This window comes from Fukomys damarensis, unplaced genomic scaffold (genome assembly GCF_012274545.1).
Source record: "Fukomys damarensis isolate Sample0158 unplaced genomic scaffold, DMR_v1.0_HiC HiC_scaffold_18, whole genome shotgun sequence".
Taxonomy (NCBI): domain Eukaryota; kingdom Metazoa; phylum Chordata; class Mammalia; order Rodentia; family Bathyergidae; genus Fukomys; species Fukomys damarensis.
Genome location: NW_022900930.1, coordinates 23,735,830 through 23,752,774, shown reverse-complemented (window position 1 = coordinate 23,752,774; position 16,945 = coordinate 23,735,830). Strand labels below are relative to the sequence as shown.

Genomic DNA, 16,945 nt, shown 5'->3' with positions numbered 1-16,945 from the left:
AATAAAGGGATTTTCGGTATGTATACCTTAATATGTTAAATTGTAAGATAATGAGGTTTTTAATTATCTTAAAATGTTAATATAACCTAAGGTTTCAAGATTTTATCATATAGTATCTAAAATAAAGAGAATTTCAAAACTGAAAACTTCAGAATTCAGTTCATGATTCTCACCTTAGTATTCTCTCAATCCTTTTTTTCCTTCTTTCTTTTTAAGAAGTTTAACGGAGGATTCTTTGTGCTGGTTCCGTGCTACTGAGGATTGTGGTTTTTCTATAAAATGGAATACTGCTAAGCCATAAAGAATGAGAAATTAGATTCATTCATAGGAAAATGGATACATATTGAGGATATACTCCTAAGTGAAATAAATAAGTCACACATGTGTAAATACCGAATAGTTTCTCTGGTGTGAATAAACTATAATAGTGCCTAAGATCCTAATGATATAATTAACCATGTGAAATAGGAAGAAAAGGGCTAAAGGTGTAGGGGAAATGGGAAGGGTAGGGGAAAGGAAATAAGGGAAAAGAAAAAAATATGACAAAATGAAAAAATGAGAAAAAAAGTTTAATGGGGGAGAAAAACCAAGGACCATGAGTTAATTAATTTATATGTAGTTACTCTTAGCTAGAGCAAATACCTATCTCTGTGTCTGCTGTGTCCTTTTCTAGTCTTCTTTCTTCTCTACTAGACATTTTTTATTCATTAAGCTTATTGGTACATTTTAGTTATACATTATAATCACATTCATCATTGGGAATTTGTACCTGTACATGACATACCTTGTTGGTTGTTATTTTTCTCCGTTTCCTTCCCTCTGCAGTCTCTTGCCTCTCCCTATATACACAAGCTTTGTTTCCATTTTTCTCTCTTTTTTTTCAGTTTTTTTCCCTTCTTTCCTTTCCCCAAACCCCCCTTCCTAGTTCCCCTCCCTCTTTGAACATTATTCCCCTCTTCTGCTAGACATTTTCTTTATGGTAAAGAATGTATTATCTGAAAAGCATAGCAAATTCTTCATTGTTTGGAATATTTGATTTGCTTTTCTTCTGCTTAAGGTACTTGTCGCATAGTAATACAGCTTTTATTTGCCTTTCAGTCTGTCTTTATCCATATTACAAATGTGTTTTATTTGTATCATGTCATATACTCCATGTAAAGTCAATAAAAATTAATTGCACTAAAATCAAATGCTCATTAAGTAATGAGAGAGAAGAGAAAAGTGTTTATTGATTATTTCAACAATTTATTGTCAAGATTAGGACATCTTATTCCTTTTGCTTACTGTCTCAGGTGAAATATTTTAAAATGCGTAGAAGAATATCCTAAAGGCAAGTGGTTGGGGTAGGGGAAAGGAAAGGGGAATGGAATTAGCATGAGGAAATAAAAAAATGGAAACAAAGACTTTGTAAATAGGGAAGGGTGGAAGGGTTGAAGGGAGGGTAGGATATGGGGAAAAATAAGAACCAAGATATATTATGTAAAGGTACAAATCTCCAATGATGAATGTCATTATATTGTATACCTAAAATGTACCAATAAAATTAAAATTTTTTTAAAAAATCCTAAAGTATATAGACATTTTAATCATATTTTTATCTAGTTTTCTGTGCGTGGTTGGTAGATTTCTATTAGAAATGATGGTGCAAGCCGGGCGTGGTGGCACACACCTGTAATCCCAGCACTCTGGAGGCTGAGGCAGGAGGAGCGCTGTGAGTTTGAGACCAGCCTAGGCTACCTAGTACCAGAGATTGAAATTAGGAAACTGTGCTTGGGATGCTGGCCCTGAGCCACTGAGCTAAATCCCCAGCCCGAGAAGTCGCCTTTTACATAAAGCACACTCCAGAATGTTACTATCCAATAACAGAAGGGACTGGCAAAGACATATAAAATGAAAGAGAGGTATATGCTCATAAGTATGTTTTGTATAATTTGACAACCATAAGAATGGTATTAAGAATTTTGGAGAAAGCTTTTTAGCTATAAAGAAAGGTCTTTCCTTGCTTTCTGGAACTCCAACTTGATGTGTATTCATCTTTTCATTATTTTCTTTTATTTCTTTTTAAATTGGAACTACTTGTTCATATGTAAGCACTCCATCTTTCTGTTTATCTTTCTGCAGCTGTTTTCCTAGGTCTGCTTTCCATTCATTGGTATTCCCTATAGTTGTTTTTTATTTACTTTTTAAAATAATATAATTAGATTTTAATTTCAATAGCTGCATTTGACAGTCTACATTTTTCAAAACTGAGTCATGCATCTTTTCGTAATGTCTAATTTCTGTTATAATTTTAATTCCTTAAACAGTTTTAAAATATTTAGATATATTTGATGATTATGCTATCTGAAATTTTTGAGAAGACAAATTCCTGCTATTTTTGTTTTTTGTTTGGGATGTTTGTTTGTTTGCAAACTGCAAACTCTTTCGAAGCAGGAATTTATCTGTGGAAATCCTCTGTGACTTGAATTGAGAGTATATTTTTTCTAAAAAAAGTTTTGTAATGGCTTCTTCTAAGTGCCCAGGCAGGAACACTTCTGACCCAGGACTGTATTTCATATTAATGTCTTGGATTGGGATTCCAGAACCATGTTGACTATGTGTTTCATAACCTAGGCCAGTGGTTAAAATTCCAGTTGTTTTCTTCCCCATCCATAGATTAGGACCACACAGCAAAATTTCTTGTTGTTCCTTTTTCAATGAAAGATTTTTAAAGTCGATCCTTTGAGAGCTTAGCACTTTTTGATGATCCAGGCATGATCTAGGGGTCTGAAGTTACCATTGAAGGCATTATGTCTTATCTCCTCTTTGTACAATAAATAGGTTACAGAGATTACCAAGCCTCGGGGAAGCTACAGTGTCTGCTTATACACAACATTTTTTCAGTCCCCTACATTTTTGGCTTATCCTTTCTTTTTCAGTTCAGTTATATTACCCTAAAGTATGTTTTATTCGTAACTTGAGACTGTTGACTGTCCTGTTCAGTGCTATTCCAATGCCTGGAAAAGACCCTGGCAAATAGTACATACTCAATAGGTAGGCTAGATGAGTTAATCCCAGCTATATTTTTTCTGTCATACCTGGCAGTTCTGGGTATTTTATAGTGAGGAATTGACAGGTAATCCAGGTTGCCACAGTGCCTCAAATAGAAAGTATAGTGAACTCAAAGGAAAATGACAATGCAAAGATTTAAAGGCTTATACTTCCATTTCTTCCAATATGCATATCAAAGCATGACTTTAGAGAAACTAAAGCTAATTTCCATTATCCAATATAGTGAAACAGTATGTCTCTTCTCACATAAATAATACCTCTGGTCAGAACAAGCCTTTCTATTTATGTATCTCTGAGGTTTTTCACACTCAAATATCTTTATATAAATAGCCTAAGGACTACTTGTCTGATGAGTCTGACAAATACAATGTTGTTTACTTATGTAGCATCTTAGAATTTTTTTTAACATTTTAAATGTTCACTTGATTTGTGGGCGACTATGCGACAGATAATTTATTGTGGTGAAAAGTTTTGCATAGTGCTATGCCTTACCAGAGGACTTGGAGTGGTATTTAGACAAACTGTCCACATTCAAACTTGCATAATGAACCGGAAGCACGGATTGATGTGCAGCTGGTTTTCTGAGCAAGGTGAGGACTTCTCTTTCAAGTCCCGTTCTTCCACTTTAGGTGATCTTATTGACACAGTATTGCCTTGGGGGGAAAAGGAAAAGACAAAGTCCCTAAATGCACCTAATGAGGGAAATGTTACCAGATGTATCCCTAGAAAATCAAGGGAAATTTCAGTGAGGCCACAGTTAGAGGATAATGGAACAAAAAGATTAAGCTAAAGCCAGAATTGTGTTGAGATTTTCAGAATCTAAAGTTTACTGTGATTGGTCCTTGTATACTGGGAAGATCCACCCAAAGCTGTGATCGCTACAGTAAAAACTAATGTGGTAAAACAATACAGAAAAAAGACTTCTATATATTTTGGTTTGGTGGCTTGTGTTTAAGAAAGAGGTCAGTTTGAAAGAAAAGCTGTGTTTTGTCTGAAATAATTATAAGAAAAGTAGAGATATAGTTAAAAAGTGTAATGAGAGTGAATAAATTTCAGTATATAGAAATGAAGGCTTTAATTCCACATTTGCTAATGATTGGAAGGTAAGTTTGACTCCACTTCAGAGTGTATCTACTCTAGCACGGCCTGTGCATCAGATTGTAAACTTCCAGATGCCAAGACCAGACTCAGTCACTTCCTCTGTGTGCATCATTAGTATGGAAGAGGGAGCAGCCAGGCCCCGCTGGCTGCCTGGTAGATGTTGGGATAATAGTGTTTCTCAGGGTTCTCGCAGTCTTGTCAAAGTAAAAAGTTTCAGTTAGGCCGGGCGTGGTGGCGCAGGCCTGTAATCCCAGCACTCCGGAGGCTGAGGCAGGAGGGTCGCGGTGAGTTCGAGACCAGCCTGGGCTACACAGTGAGTTCCAGGTCAGTCTGAACTGCAGAGTGAGACCCCGTCTCGAAAAACAGTTTCTGTTCTTTCGTTTCCTCTCTTCTCCTCTGTTCCTCTCTCCACCTCCCTCTTCCTCTCCTCCCATTCTCCTTCCCTCTCTTCCTGTGTCAATCTCCCCCTTTCCCTCCCTTTCTTTTCTACTTGTTTATCCCTCTGTCCGTATCCCATTATCCATCCTTCATCCCTCCTTTTGTGTTTTGTTAACAGACTTAATTCAAATAGTAATTATTCCAAACTAGCACAACTTTCCACCTGTAGCTTCCTTGTGCCTTCCAAATTAGGCTGTTTCTTCCCGGGAGGGCTCTGTAGCCAGCCCACAGCCTAGATCTAGGGCAGAAAGAGAGCACGAATAATGAAGTGGTGGGACAAGGCAGTCGGAGGAGCGGGTGGTGCCTCCTTTCCAGGTGTGCACACCTGCTCAAAGTAAGCGCCGGCCTCACTCCCTCCTCTGGCTCACCTCACAAGCCTTTCCCTTCCTCCCACACACACACAGCCTGCTCATACCGGTGCAGACAGACACTCAGAGGTGGTTTCTCTCCCAGCAGGCATTATTTTTCTCCCCTAGCTTTCCTGGGTGATGTCCGTTTCCACTCTGCTCCCCAAAGAGCACAGCCCAGTCCTGTGAGCTTCAGAGGAGCTGGAGCCGAAATGTACTTTGGCAGTTTGGATTCTGCTAGTAGTAGCTTTTAATTTAAACAAATCAGGCAGGCATGATGGCCAGGATTGTAGTCCTAGCTGCTCAGGAGGCCGAGGCAGGAGGACCGCATGAGCCCTGGAGTTGGAAGACAGTCTGGGAAACATGCAAGATCTTGTCTTAAAGGGGGAAAAAAATCAAGGAAATTAGGCCGATGGGTTCAGACATTAGATGCCCACTCAGCTTTTTTTCCCTTGGTATAGTCTGCGGTCATACTAGACAAAAAAGTCACTCAGATTTCATGAGTATGAGATCAAATTCCTGGAAACTGGCAAAACATTGGAATTTTTTTTATCCTTTGCAATCACTAATTGTTTTTACCTGTGAAAGCATACTAGACATACTAGGTTGTGTGTTCTCATTTCTTGCGATGATAGTGTGAGGTGCTGATAAGGCTCTTCTGTTATTCTGTTTTTCCTCATGATGCTCTACCCTGAAGGGACTTTCCTACTCTCAGTAATAGGCACCTTTTAACACTCACAGTTATGTCAGGTGCTGTCTTTTAGGTCCTTCAAGTATCACCGCATAATTAATGAAGGCACCAAGTGATTAGATAATTTATTCAAGAAAATATCCCGTATTTATTATAATTTGTCTCCATGGTGCAATTCAGATCACTGATTCATAACAGCCACGCTGGTGTCCAGAAAAAGTGAGCACAAGTTTCTGTCCTGCCCCATGCAGAGATGTTTATGTGCCTTACTTTTGCTTGGAATTGGGGATCTCCCAATTGTCCAGTCTAACTGGAATCTGTTCTCTTAGCTAGTAGCTTCTGTGTTTCTGGCACTTTTCTGGCCTAATTGTCAGTACACCTCATTCAACATAATCATGCTTTGTGCCACATGGGAACTGACAGCCTTAAGTGACAGAGGGAGCTGAGCTCTTTGATAGTAAAAGGTAGAGCAAAATGATCCTTTCTAGCTAATCTCTGAGTAATGTAAAAAGGAAAGGAAAAAGAGAACGTGAACTGAGGAAGGCACTAGTTGGGTATAATATGTACTGTCTAGGACAGGTAATGACGAGATTCTTTTTTTGAGGCGGGATTTCCCTGTGTAGTCTAGACTGTCCTTGAACTTACTATGTAGCGCAAGCTGGCCTAAAACTTGCAGCAGTCCTCCTGACTCAGCCTCCCAAGTGCTAGGATTACAGGCATGCACCACCACACTCATCAAGAATTTTATTACTTAAGAAGAGAAGAATAGTTGAAGGGAAAAGGTTATTTTCTTTTTTTTTTAATTTAATTTATTGGTACATTCTAGGTAGACAGTACAGTTACATTCATTACTGGGATCTTGTACCTTTACATGCCAGGTCTTGGTTCTCATTTTTCCCCCTTGTCCCCACCCTCCCTTCACCCTCTCCTCCCCTCCCCCACCTTCAAACATTTTAATTCCATTTTTACATTTTTTCATATTTTTTCCCCTTTCCCTTATTCCCCCTTCCCTATCCTTCTCACTGTCCCTACACCCTTGGTCCTTTTCTTCCTATTTGATAATTGCCCCATTAGGATCTTGAGTACTATTTTATTTTTTCACACCAGAGATAGTATTCGGTATTTGCATATGTGTGCCTTATTTATTTCACTTAGGAGTATATCCTCAAAATGTACCCATTTAACTATGAATGAATCTACTTTCTCATTCTTTATGGCTGAGTAGTATTCCATTTTGTAGAAAAACCACATCTTTTTTATCCAGTTTCCAGTTGATGGGCAGATGGGCTGTTTCCAAGTTTTAGCTATTACAAACTGTGCCGCTATAAACATGGGTGCGCATATATCGCTGTGGTAGGATTCTTCCACTTCTTTTGGAAAGATACCAAACAGAGGGATGGCTGGGTCAAATGGAAAAGTTTATTTTCTAAAATAAGGTTAACTTAATATTTTAAATATCAACATAATATTTTAAATATAAGAAAAGCATACTATTTTGGGTAAAATACATTAAATAGTGTCTTAAATATATCTTGTATAATTCATATTGTGTTTATTTTATATATATTCTTTTATATTTTATGTAATATCTCCATTATTTGTACATCTTCAAAAGGTAGATTTTAAAATACCAAAACAGTTGCTATAGTCACAAAGAAATATTCCTAAAAACCTCTGTGTGAGTGACATGATACCTGCCTGAATGAGATGACCCTTATGGTGCTATTATTGCATAAATGTCATCAACCAATCAGTACATTTTCTAGGAGTCCTTGAAATACAATACTTAATGAAGGTACTAAAAATCCAAATAAATTGATTTTCAATTATTCCTACCTTTCACAATATAAGAATTTGTTCAGAAATAAGATATGTTTAAAAATTGCCTTTCAATTAAGAGCAATCCCATCAATCTCTACTTTTTATCACTTCTATAGTCATTCATTGAATTCTTCACAAAATGCTTAATGAGCATCTATCTTTGCATGGTCCTTGGGACCTCAAAGATGAATTAGGCATGGGTATTGCCCATTTGACAGGGAACATGAGACCTACAAAATTACTTGTACAGATGGGAAAGTGAATAGCACAGTGAAAAAAAGACAGATGAAGTACTCTATAAGAAGACTTAGGAAAAGGTAAACAACTTCCACCTGAAGAAAACAGAGGCATGTCTTCTTTCTCTGAGCCTAGAATGTAAGAGGGGTCTAGATACAGAACAGTGGAGGGCCAAGTCTTTCCAGATAAAAGCAACTGTGCATGCCTAGGCAGAAAGATGTGGGGCATATTGTGGGCCCAAGAAACTGGAATAGAACAAAGAATATATAAAAAGGATGCATGGAGGGAAGCTCGCAAAATATATTTTGTGTAATCTGTGACCAAATGTAACATTCACCTTTAGAATTCATTTTATGCTTGATAGTTGCTAAAAATCCATTTGGAGTCTTCCAGGAGTAAAATGTTGTGTTCAGAGCTGTTGAAGAAACATTAAACCTGGTGACTCTGTAAAGTCTGATTGTTCCAAAGCCATTATAACCAAAACTTTTTCTAAAGGCTTGGCAACTCTCTGCTAAAACAAAAGGCTGTGCTTACTCTTCTGGGTATTCGTGTGTGGACCTGCAAGGCTGATTCTTAAATGCTTTAACAGTTTTCAGGTCTAGACCTTGTCCTCTGTTTCCTCAGGTCTGCCTTGAACTATAATTATAAACATTTCCAAGGGACTTTAAAAAATAATTTTCTCTCCATTTTTAGTGTCAGTAATGGTTATCTTGTCTTAAGCAAATATTTTGATCTTAAAAATATCTTGTCATGTTTCCCTCTTTGTGTTGGTAGTAAGATTATTTAGAGCCGGGTTTCCATCTCCATTTAAAATGTATAGAACCATGCAGCAGGTGTTTTTGTCCACGCTCCGTAAATCTGACTTTATTTTCCTATTTTATTTTCCTTTTATTCTATTTTTCTTTCTGACTGTCTTGAGCTATATTTTATTTTATTAAGGACATTTATACTTACTCTATTTTTAATAAGTTCATGTGGATAAATATGCACTCTAGATTTTCTGCCTTGATAGCCCGAATCTTGAGAACTAACACTGACTTTAGCTGAATCCTCATATTTTGCTTCCGCTCAGGGCCTACTGCCCAGCCACCCTCCCTCACACTCTGCCCTCACTCTTGTTCTGTTGAATTCTAGGTTGACCCTTGCACTGGTCATCTGAACATGTTTCATTGGTGGGCCTCTTAACTGTGCGGTCAAATCCAAAGAGGCTTCAAGAAACAGAATACTTTGCTGTAGTATCTGGGAGTAGACCACTGGGAAGAGCTCATGAAAGAGCTCCCCAGTGTGAGGCAGAGTGGCTCGATTTTGAAACCTTAAATGGAAGTTTTTCACACTGGCTAGGTTTTGATTTGTTTTAAAAATAAGAATCCTAGATTCAACATATGGAAATGGATCCTAAAAATCACTTAATTTTCCATAACAATTTTAATGTCCATAATGCTATACTTTTCTGTTTATACTTGCCTTCGCATGTTACTTTTTAGCGTATCCCTGGAACACAGAGTCTAGGTAAATGTTTAGGATGAATGGGTAAGCACAGGAAAGGCTAAATAATTGAGTGGATTTCATTGAGTCCTTGGAATTGCACTAAGACTTAGATAGGACTATATTATTTCCCACATGACAGATGAGAAAACTGAGACTCACTGTCAAGATGCAGGACAGAGTTAGGATTAAATGTGGTATTCTGACTTCTAATATACTACTCTTTCCTATACACAGTATAATATCTAATATACAACTTCTGAACATATGCAAACTATACCATTCTTGGGCAGCACCATGCTTAAGTGTAGACTCATTGGATCTATGCCTTCATTTCTTTTTAGGCATAGTCTTGTTAATATCTCCTTTAAAATGATTCTCTTTACTCTCTGTTCCTTTTCAACTTAATCTCAGCCCTCATAACTACAGGTTGCTATGTCATACAATAAGCAGCTTCTTAAAATGTACCTTAAAGCAATCTACAGAGGGTCTAATCATATGCACTGATGCTGGGAAAGACAATGCTAATTAATTATATGACGCCTGAATAATAAATCTTTCATGAATTTTAAACTGTTTCCTTTTTTCCTAACACAGTTGCTATGTGTGCTCTTTTAACTCTGCCATTCCCTCAAAGGTTTATTTCAACTTCTGGAATTTAGATATTCATTACTTACTATGAACACTAAAACAAGAAACCAAAGAGGATTTCTGTAGTTTCGACATGGAGGGAACTTCAAGAACAGAAATTATGTGAGGAAGTACTTTTATTTTCATATATTTAGGTATTATCTGTGCCCCTCATTTCAAGAGTGAGAAATTATTATTAGACTATATGATATGAATTATTAGAGACTTAGAAGTATCTAATAATTACTGATGTTATATGCTCTAGGAAGAGTTATACTTACTATTGCACCCTGAAAGAGGCTTGAATAATATATATTCACAGTATTATATATTATGAATTCACTTCATGGGATCAGAATTATAATGTCAGACTATGTTATTTGGTTTAATAATCACTGCTAGAGTTCACAATGTAGATGAAGGCTAGTCCCTGTTTCCTATTCTCTTTTAATACACACATTTATATTAATAGGATGATTTAATGCATTACTTTAAAATTACTTTGCATTTTGAACTGCATTTAGTTAAAAACTTGACATATATATGGAGCAACAATAAGGTTAGCATTAAACTAAAGGGTCATCTGTTTGTTTGCCAAAATGTATTTGTCAACTGTAGCACATCTAAAGCTAGGTAATGAGATTGAAAAGTAGGTATCGGGTGTTACATTTATTTGTGTTTTTTAATTTATGATTCATTAGCTTTAGGGAATTTTTCAAGTTACAACACAGCAGTGTATTTATATTTTGAAGTTGCTAGATCCTTTATGACTCTGGGTTAGAACAAAATATTTGTACCACTGACCTAGTGGCATGAGTCTCACTGGTCACCTATGACTTACGCCAAAATGTAGTTATACTGCATACTGTGAAATTGGAAAATCTGTTCTGTGTGTGTTCTAATGGATGTAACGGTCATTAAGTATATGAGTCTTCTGACGTTGTAATCAGATGTGATTCAGTCTGTTAAGTATCCATGAAACAACATCTGCTTCACAGAGTGACCTTCTGCTAAAGAATACTTAGCGTCTATTAGTAGATCATAGTGCAGATCTGCCTTATTTGAAATGCACTAAACTAGAGTAGTCTACTGCTGTTTAGCAACTAGCTTGTAATAATTTATTGCAGTTAAATAAAGCTTAAAAAAACTCCATTAAATAATTACAGGGATTATATGCATTTCGAAAACCTTTGTGTTCTACTGAAATTGCCCATTTAATTTCAGGGTTGGTTTGTTAAAAAAAGCTGAAATCTAAAGGCACATTAGGGGAGCTGTCAGATGCTGTTTTCTGTAGGTGCTAATAAAACCAGATTGAAAAAATTCTGAAACAAATTAAAACCAAAAGCAATTTTGCCATCTGTTGTATATTAATTAGAACTTTGTATATCAAGGGTAAACTTGCTCTTAGAGAATGTCACTGAACACCCGCTTAATAGAATAATATGCAAATTTATTAGGTTACAGATTTATATGTGGTTTTTAATTCTAATTCATTTACAGTGGATCCCCAACAAATTGGTAATGTGTATAGATATATATACACACATACACACACATATATATAATGAGCTTTCTTCCCTTTTTTTTTCAGAGCAACCTGCAAATAACCAAGGCCAATCTACCCTGCAGCCTTTGCCACCTGCCCATAAACAGCACTCTGCACAGCATCACCCATCCATCACTTCTCTCAATAGAAACTCCCTGACCAATAGGAGGAACCAGAGTCCGGCCCCGCCGGCTGCCTTGCCCGCCGAGCTGCAAACCACACCCGAGTCCGTCCAGCTGCAGGACAGCTGGGTCCTTGGCAGTAATGTACCACTGGAAAGCAGGTAACGCCTATGTGTGAAGCTTTCATATCATTTGAACGTTGGAACACACCGTACCTGTGTAGATGGTGCACGTTCTGTAGTAGTCCATAAGCCATGTTTTTAGCATCCAACATTCAAAAACAAACTAGTCCAATGCTTCTCACTACGAGACATTTACCATACTTACATCCTCTATGTATTGTCTTTTTAAAAATCGGCTTGAGATTGTTGGTAGTTGTTTATTTGCTGGTCAGTGAACTTTCCCATTCATTGCATACATTTTATTCTATATAAGAAGTGAGAATAAATGACCTCAGTGAAACTTTTCCTTATGTCTATTTTTTGTTGTCTATATTTTTAGGCAGGTAAAAAGCAAAGAGGTGTAAAATAAAATGTGATTCTCAGTCCCACATAGGTTGATTCAGTGAACATGTTTAGTAGCTATGTGGCTCTTGACTCCCACACTTTCTCAGACTTTATTTTGTTCATTACCTCATGAAATCTTAGTGAATTCCCAAACATAATATTTAATCATTGGTTAAGGATGTTTTTAGTTTCTTGTAATATGAGGGAGATTGGACTTACTCTCTAAAGTTTTTCTTTAGTTGTTTCCCAAGACATTCTATTTTAAATAGTTCTGTTAGGAAATTCTTCTGTACAGTGAACTGAAAATTCCATCCTCTGGTTGTGCTCATAGAACTAGTAATGTGGAACTGGACAAGTAATTTTGCCCCATTTCTATATGATGGCCATAGGCTCTTCTCATTCCTCCAGAAACTTCACCAGCATAACGATCTTCCTCTGTACACAATCTGTTTCGGTGAAGCTCTGAAGTCAGGGTTTCCAGTGTAGGATGGCTCACCAACAGCTAGCTTCTCATACAAAAATATGTATCAGGAAAACATTGTTTTGAACTAGTCTGTTTCATTATTAAATATCTCCTGGTATATAAAACTTCACCTTTCTTTGGACAGAACCTCAGCAGTCAGTATTTCCTTTTCATTAGGTATTCCACAGCAAAGAGTGGTGCCTTACCTTATTATTCTCTTGGAAGCTTTACAGCAGGTTTCTCTATCATTCTTGTTACTATTTATTTCATCACTTCCTTAAGTTTCCATTAGGCTCAGAGAAAAGGAATTAACACAATATAAAAACCCAAATATAGAGGGCTCAACTCCCTGAGACAATGTCTCTCAAAATGTCCTATATTGAAGAGCCTGCAGCTAACTTCTGCATTTAAATAAGCTGATGGATAAAGAAACCTTCTCACAATGAATAAACTGCTACTTTTTTGCCATGAGCTATGTTATCTACACCAATTCTGCTCTGAGGATGAGCTAGCAGGTGGTCTTCACAATTGTCAACAAAAAAGCCTTTTTGTCTTTTCTTTTACTAAACCTAAAAACGAGGCTCCAAAAAATGCTTCCTTTTTTTTCAATAGTGTCAGCCAAGAGCATTTTTTGGGAGAAAAGAAAAAGAGATGTAGGTAAATAGCAGAGTTCCCTTTATAAAAGACAAAAAAAGTCATATATAAAGATTTCCCCCACCCCAAGGTTATTAGCACAGAGCTAAATTTATCCAGTGTTATTAATTAGCACACACTAAATAGCTAATCAGCACTGATTCACTATTGTCGCTTGGAAAAATTTTATTAGGAAAAAAGTGATTTTCCAGTTGAGTCATCAAATTGAATATGGATAATTGTATCATAGTTGACAATTGTTTTGACAAATATTTATGAAATATGTCAAATTAAATCATCAGAAACATGTTTAATTTTAGTGATGTTGTGTAGCAAAAAAGCTGTCAATAAGACAGCTAGTATTCCTTGAAGCCATGTGTTATAAGGAAAAGATTTGGAATAATTTTTAGAAAAATAAAAATTGCTCTTGTTATTCTTCATATCATACTACCAGATTTTGGTTGGAGGAGGTTTAGGAAAGGAAATAGCTAGTTAGAAGATAATGCATTGTAGGCCTATATAAAATTATAGCTGGTTTTTCCACACTTAAACCCTGTAAGAAGTCATTCCCAAAGTGAGTAGTTACTGAAATTTTCTTTCATTTTAAAGCAATACCATTAATGAACCATCAATAGTAATATAAATTGATGTAGGAAGAAATTAGCTAATATAATCTCACTAATGAATAGAAAGAATAATGAATCTAAAAATGTGTATCATGTTAACAAATTTTAATATGTAGAATAGTTTTGTTAGTTTTTTATTATCCAACATTTACATCTTACTGACAAATTAAAAGAAATGATATTTCAGCTTGCAGGTACACAGTGAATCAACCTAATCAGCCAAATGAAAATCTCACACCATACCGACACGGCACTACTGTGGTTTCTTTAATAGTCTCACTTAGTTGGAACTCTTGAGTTGAAGAGCCAGTCTTATTTATCATTGATTTTTCCCTTTTTAGTTAAGATTCCCTATTAATGGGGGATTTAACTCAATGGTTCTGCCGCCTGCCTCACAAGCGCAAGGACCCAAGTTCAATCCCCAGTACCAAAAAAAAAAAAGATTCCTTAGTAAGTATGATTCTCAGGCTGTTTCTGCTATATTAATAACTTAATCCAAACTTATGTTTTCCTTTAACCATTTTTAATCTACTATATAGATTCACATTTGAGAAGTATTTCAATTTATGCATACACTCATTTGTTTAATTCTCTCCTTATTGAAACTATCATTTAAAGGTTAAAAGCTATAAAGTGTAAAATTCAGTTATGTGTGAATAGTTTAGATTTCCTTTCCCTTTGCTCCTCCCCTTTTCTCCTTTGAGTAGATTAATAGTTGCAAAAATGTCCTACGGTGATCCATGAAAAGCTCAGGAATTTGTAGATTCATAGTTTATATGAACTGGTAGAGAAGGCATAAAATTTGCTACCTTGTCCTGTATGTTTTAGATGCTTTGATATATCTATCATTTTGATTTCCTATTGAGTTGTTTTTCTCCCCTATGAAGCAGTTATTTGTGTTCATAAAAAATGTGTATTTCTCTAATGAACTTAACATTTGCTATTCCTGTAGACAGTCAATATTATGGTATACTGTGTATTTCTACTCAGTAAATAAAGCAGTTCTGGTCAGTGAGTATCACATCTCCTAGAGTTAAATCAAGATCTCAATAAGCATTTATAGTTGATAAGCAAATCCTTATTTTCATCTTCTATAACAATCACTATGTATGATATAGCATAATACCAAATATTTACTTACAATTTTTCTTAAAATTCCTTCCTTGAGGTCACTATTTCTTACACTTTGGATAACTTGTTTTTAAGCCATTTGGTAGCCTATAGCCTGTCCTTTGTCTGTTTTACACTTCAGCTGCTTTGGTGTGTTATAATTGCTACAAGAATGCAGAGCAATGGAAGAAAAGCTTAGAACTGACCCAGGATAGTACCAGCGTTTAAAAGTATAGGACAGCAATTCTCATTGTGAAGCCTTGACCTTCAGCAATTGTAAAATTAATTGCCTTCACATTTCACATTTATATATGTGAATTAAATAGCTTAATAGTTACTTATTAGATGTTAACAAAATGGTTCATTTGTAGCCATTTAATAAAAGATTTATTAATGTCTTGCTTATCATGAAGTGTACTTTGGCATTGAGAGTTCATTAGTTATGTTCCCATAGCTTTTTACCTTGCAGTTCAGTAATGGTTTGCTAATTATTAATGTATGAAATTGCTTATTAAATTACCAGTTTATTAGTGCATTTTTAATTTCACCTATATAATGTCCTGGGCTACTTTAATGTGAAATCAATTTCTACATCTCCTTTAAAAAATAAGCTATTTAAACAGAAGTCTGTTTACTCAGATATTATCATTTATTCATTCCTTTATCTTCACTTCAAAGTACTTCTAGGGCGAGGCTAAACAATCATCCCATTTACCAGGTTGGAGTCAGCCTTGCCTGTAAAAATTGTGGGCAGTGTCCTACACATTGTGACCTTCTGGCACCAAGGGAAAACTTCTTCAGTTAAAAAACTGTACCTTCCCCTAATTACTGATAACCAGCTACCAGTAGTAAGATAATAAGTAGTCAGATCCACCATAATTAAAGATACAGCTTCAACTAGTGTGGTGGTGTAGTGGCACATGCCTATAATTCCAGCTACTCAAGGAAACTAAGACTGGAGGGTGGCACATTCAAGCCCAGAGTGGACAACTTAATTTGAATTTGTCTCAAAGGAAAAAATAAATAAGGAGCCTGACAGTGTCAGTCAGTGGCAGAGCCTTCCTGAATTCAGTCCTTAATACTGCAGAAGAAAAGGAAGGGAGGGGAGGAAAGGGAGAAGCGGGAAAGAAAAAGAAAGGGCTTCAAGTAAAATATACTTGGAAAAATACCCATTGGCTTAAATTGACCAAATGATTGTACATCTTTTTTATTAAAGATAGCTTGGGAAGTATAAGGGGGGGGGATTATAAAGATCAGGGCAGAAATTAATGCAATGGAGACTAGGAGAATGATACAAAAAATATCAATGAATTGAAGAGTTGGTTTTTCAAAATAATAAAATCGATAAACCCTTAGCCAACCTTATCAAAAATAGGAAAGAAAAGGCTCAAATTCATGCAATTAGGAATAAAAAAGGTGAAGTCACAACAGATCCACCAGAAATCCAGAGGATCATCAATACCAACTTTGAAAACCTATACTCTAATGAAATAGAAAATACAGAAGAAATGGACAGATTGCTGGACACATATGAACTTCCAAAGTTGAATGAAAAAGATATAAAAAGTCTAAACATCCCAGTTACATTCAGCAAAATTGAAAATGTAATTAAACATTACCAACAAAGAAAAGCCCAGGTCCTGATGGATTCACTTCTGAATTCTACATGACATTTAGAGGAGAACTATCGCCACTACTCTTCAAACATTTCAATGAAGTTGAAAGGGAAGCAATACTCCCAAATTCATTTCTGGCAGCAAATATTACTTTGATTCCAAAACCAGTGAAAGACCCAACCAAAAAAGAGAACTACAGGCCAATCTCCCTAATGAAAATAGATACAAAAATCCTCAGTAAGATACTGGAAAATAGAATACAGAGGATCATCAAGAAGATCATACTCCCTGAGCAAGTTGAATTTATCCCAGGGATGCAAGGATGATTTAACATATGTAAATCAATAAATGTAATATACTATATTAAAAGAATTAAGGACCAAAACCAGATGATCATCTCGATTTGATGCCGAAAAAGCATTTGACAAAATTCAACACACATTCATGATAAAAACCCTAAAGAAAATTGGAATAGATGATATTTATCTCAACTTAATAAAGGCTATCTATGAAAAACCAAGA

General features: G+C 35.9%; 1 protein-coding gene across 1 annotated transcript in view; it reads left to right on the top strand.

Moving 5' to 3' along the window:
* Positions 1 to 16,945, top strand: part of Tenm3 (teneurin transmembrane protein 3) — a 615,432-nt gene that overhangs the window by 397,476 nt on the left and 201,011 nt on the right. Inside the window, exon 4 of the mRNA XM_033765428.1 lies at positions 11,393 to 11,630. Coding sequence (XP_033621319.1) covers positions 11,393 to 11,630 — 238 coding nt within the window. The remainder of the gene's footprint in view (positions 1 to 11,392; positions 11,631 to 16,945) is intronic.